Source organism: Dipodomys ordii, unplaced genomic scaffold (assembly GCF_000151885.1).
Source record: "Dipodomys ordii isolate 6190 unplaced genomic scaffold, Dord_2.0 Scaffold69, whole genome shotgun sequence".
In the NCBI taxonomy this organism is placed as follows: Eukaryota; Metazoa; Chordata; class Mammalia; order Rodentia; family Heteromyidae; genus Dipodomys; species Dipodomys ordii.
The window spans coordinates 1,341,763-1,345,102 of record NW_012267285.1 but is presented as its reverse complement, the minus strand read 5'-3'; the positions used below and the strand labels follow the sequence as shown (position 1 = coordinate 1,345,102).

The window sequence follows — 3,340 nt, the reverse complement described above, 5'->3', positions numbered from 1 at the left end:
CCTCCCCCCTCATCCGGCCCCTGCCATGGTGTCTGTGGCAAAGGTTCTCACGCCCTCACCGCAGGTGCGTTTTCTCTGGAAACCACTGTCCCTGGGGCTGAACCGGCAGTGCGCCCCCCCTGACACCCCTCCCAGCTCTGTGCTCCCCATAAACCGGCAGGGCGCCCCATCAACACCCCAGACACCTCTGGCTCTGCACTCCCCGTAACAACGCTCAGGAGCCGCGCAGCACCCCAGTCCCACGGGGAAGATCTGAATGACCACGCGCCCTCTCCTCCCCGGAAGGCGCCAGGGACGCTTCTGCTCACAAAGTCTGCCCAGAGAACGGGTTCTAGAGAAAGTTTCTTGGAAGGCCACCCCCCCTACCTTGCAAGCACAAATCCCTGAGTTCAAACCCCAGTACAGAGACAGACAGACAGACAGAGAGACAGAGAAGAGAGAGAGAGAGAGCGAATCTACAGAATTAGAGAAAACATGGGCACGGTGCATTATCTGAGAACTAAGACGTGTGCAGGTTGAATAAAGAGCTCCTAAGACAGCAGGGCACAGTGGCTCCCGCCTGTCATCCCAGCTACTCAGGAGGCTGAGATCTGAGGATCGAGGTTCAAAGCCAGCCCGGGCAGGAAAGTCCATAAGACTCTTATTTCCAATAAGCCACCAGAAAACCGGCAGTGGCGCTGTGGCTCAAAAGTGGTAGAGCGCCAGCCTTGAGCAAAAGCTCAAAGACAGCGCCCAGGCCCTGAGTTCGAGCCCCAGGACCGACCTAAGTAGATACATAAACGCATAAATGCAATCCGCCTTGGGAAGGCGGATTCCCGGCTCCGCCACCGGCCGTGGGACCAGGGGAGCTTCCCACACCAGCCTGGGCCTCTCTGATCCTGCCACGGGGAAGTGGGGAGAGGCACCCTCGGAGGTCACTGTGAAGGCAGAAACGGGGTGACCCTTTGGGGTGAACACAGCCCACCTCTGGGCCACCAGCCAGCCTCTGGTTCTTAGTCCCAGTCTGTGGCCACCAGGAGGGAGGGAGAAGGGGGGGGGGGAATGTGCCCCCCACGGCACCCCCTGGAGGCGGCCACCGGCCACTGCAATCACCTGCACCCACTTCACCCACTGGCAAGGTAGATGTGCAGCAAGCTCAGAAGCACTGATTGGGTTCTAGAAGCATCTTGCCAGGCCAGGTTTCACCCGCCCCTGTGCACACGGGCCTCCAGCCCTGTGGTCTCCACAGGGTGGTGAGAGGAAAAAGCACCCCCCCCACACACACACACAGCAGCGAGCGCTGAGCTGCACATGCATAATGCAGACCGAGGCTGTTCAATTATTCAGAGTTCCTGAAAGTCACCTGCCCCTCCGTGCGGGCACACCCACGCCACGCTCGCCCGGGGCCACCGCCTCCACGGGCGCCAACCCCAGCCTTCCTCCCTCTTCCCGGCCGTGGAATTAAAATTAAATGAGAGCGGTGGTCAATAACAGTTAGGTCGGATTCCCAGAAAACCATCCAGTGTGTGCGGCCCTGGGGTGGAGGAAGGAAGTCGGGTGGGGTGGTGGTGATTGTCTGTTTACCTCCAGGCTTGCTTTTTGTGGGTTTTTTTTGGGGGGGGTCTGATCGTGGGGCTTAAACTCTGGGCCTGGGTGCTGTCCCTCAGCTCTTCAGCTCAAGGCAGGCGCTCTACCACTTGAGCCACAGCGCCACTTCTGGCTTTTTCCTTTTGCTCATGTGGTACTGAGGAATCGAACCCAGGGCCTCAGGCATGCAAGGCAAGCACTCTACCACTGAGCCACCTTCCCAGCCCCTTCCAGGCTTGCTTTTTGAGGAAGGTGTAACACCAGCACTCTACATGCTCTAAGAGTGAATTCGGTGTCTCTGAATCGTTTGGTGGTCTGGGACGTGGTCTTGCTCTTCAACTAGGGAAAAGATTTATTCAGAGGGCTTCTGTGTGTCTCTTTGGCACAGGGTCTCTGTCTCTGTGTGTTTCTCTCTGTCTCTGTCTCTCTTTCTCTATCTCTCTCTCTGAGTCTGTCTATCTCCTGCTTAACTCCTGTTTTCGTTTTTCTCTTTCTGGTATGGCGACCTCAAACATATGACACTTTTCTAGGCTGGGCAGGTGGCTCAGTGGTAGAGCGCTCGCCTCGCATGCCTGAAGCCCTGGGTTCGATTCCTCAGTACCACATAAGCAGAAAAAGCCAGAAGTGGTGCTGTGGCTCAAGTGGTAGTGTGCTATTCTTGAACAAAAAGCAGCTCAGGGACAGTGCCCAGGCCCTGAGTTCAAGGCCCGGAACTGGCAAAAGAAAAAAAAAAGTTACATTTTTCTGTCTCGGATGCATGCATACATTTGCACACTGATGTGGAAATTTAAGGAACGTGACCAGAGGAAGTTTGAGCTGGAAGCTGAAGACTCACAAAGCCAAGGGATTTCTTTGTTTCAACCCCGTCGATCGGGTTTTGTTTTCAGAAATCAGATTCTCGACTTTGAGCAAACGCGACTTTGAGCCCAACAAAGGCGGCGCTCGGAGACAGGGTCTGTCAGAGAAGACACACTCGCTCATTCACACACATACACACTCATTCACACACACACACACACTCATTCACACACACACACACATTCATCCACATATTCATTCACACTAGAAAGTCTACAGACCACAGCACAGACAAGCCTCAGAGAACACACTCACCAGCCCATTTCTCTCCTTTCAGCCTCATCCAGAAAAACAAAACGCAAGACACACCCGGCGACCAGCTCGAGCCCCACGGGCCTCCACGGTGCGTCTGCCCTGCCCCTGTCCCCAAGGCCCTTCCATTATCCCCCCCCCCGTGCACCGGGAAGCCGACAGGGGGCGCTGGCCTAGCGCAGGGCGCCACACGGAGACCCCAGCCGCACCACTGACTTCATCTACAGACAGAGGACCGTCTCTTGATCGTGAGTTGACGGCCACACCAACCCACAGACGCCCGGCGGGGATGGAACTCGACCTCGCGGCCCGCTGAGAGCGGTGGAGAGCCAGCGTCCCGTGGGCCCAGTCGCCGTGGAGCGGAGGCCTGCCCCGCAGGGTGTCCCCCACGCCCGTGCCCGTGCGCGCCCGCGCGGCCCCGGGTCTCCGCAAGCCCAGAGTGCGGGGCGGGGAGGGCCGGCCTCCTACCTCGTCCTCCTCTTCGGCCTCGCTGCCGTCCAGCTTCTGAACCGCCGACTTGTCCCCCTCCTTCAACAACTTCTCGCGCACCTTCGTTTCATACTCCGGCCGGGAGTGTTCCTACAGCAGAGTCAGAGAGAGCGGTGAGGAAGGGGAGGAAGGAGGAGGAGGAGGGAGGAGGAGGAGGGGGAGGAAGGCAGGAGGA

The 3,340-nt window shown here is 57.9% G+C and overlaps 1 protein-coding gene across 1 annotated transcript in view; it reads right to left on the bottom strand.

Annotated features, from left to right (window-relative positions):
• Nucleotides 1-3,340, bottom strand: part of Ano2 (anoctamin 2, calcium activated chloride channel) — a 175,206-nt gene that overhangs the window by 55,242 nt on the left and 116,624 nt on the right. The window contains exon 14 of the mRNA XM_013023597.1: nt 3,145-3,255. Within this exon, the coding sequence (XP_012879051.1) occupies nt 3,145-3,255 (111 nt within the window). The remainder of the gene's footprint in view (nt 1-3,144; nt 3,256-3,340) is intronic.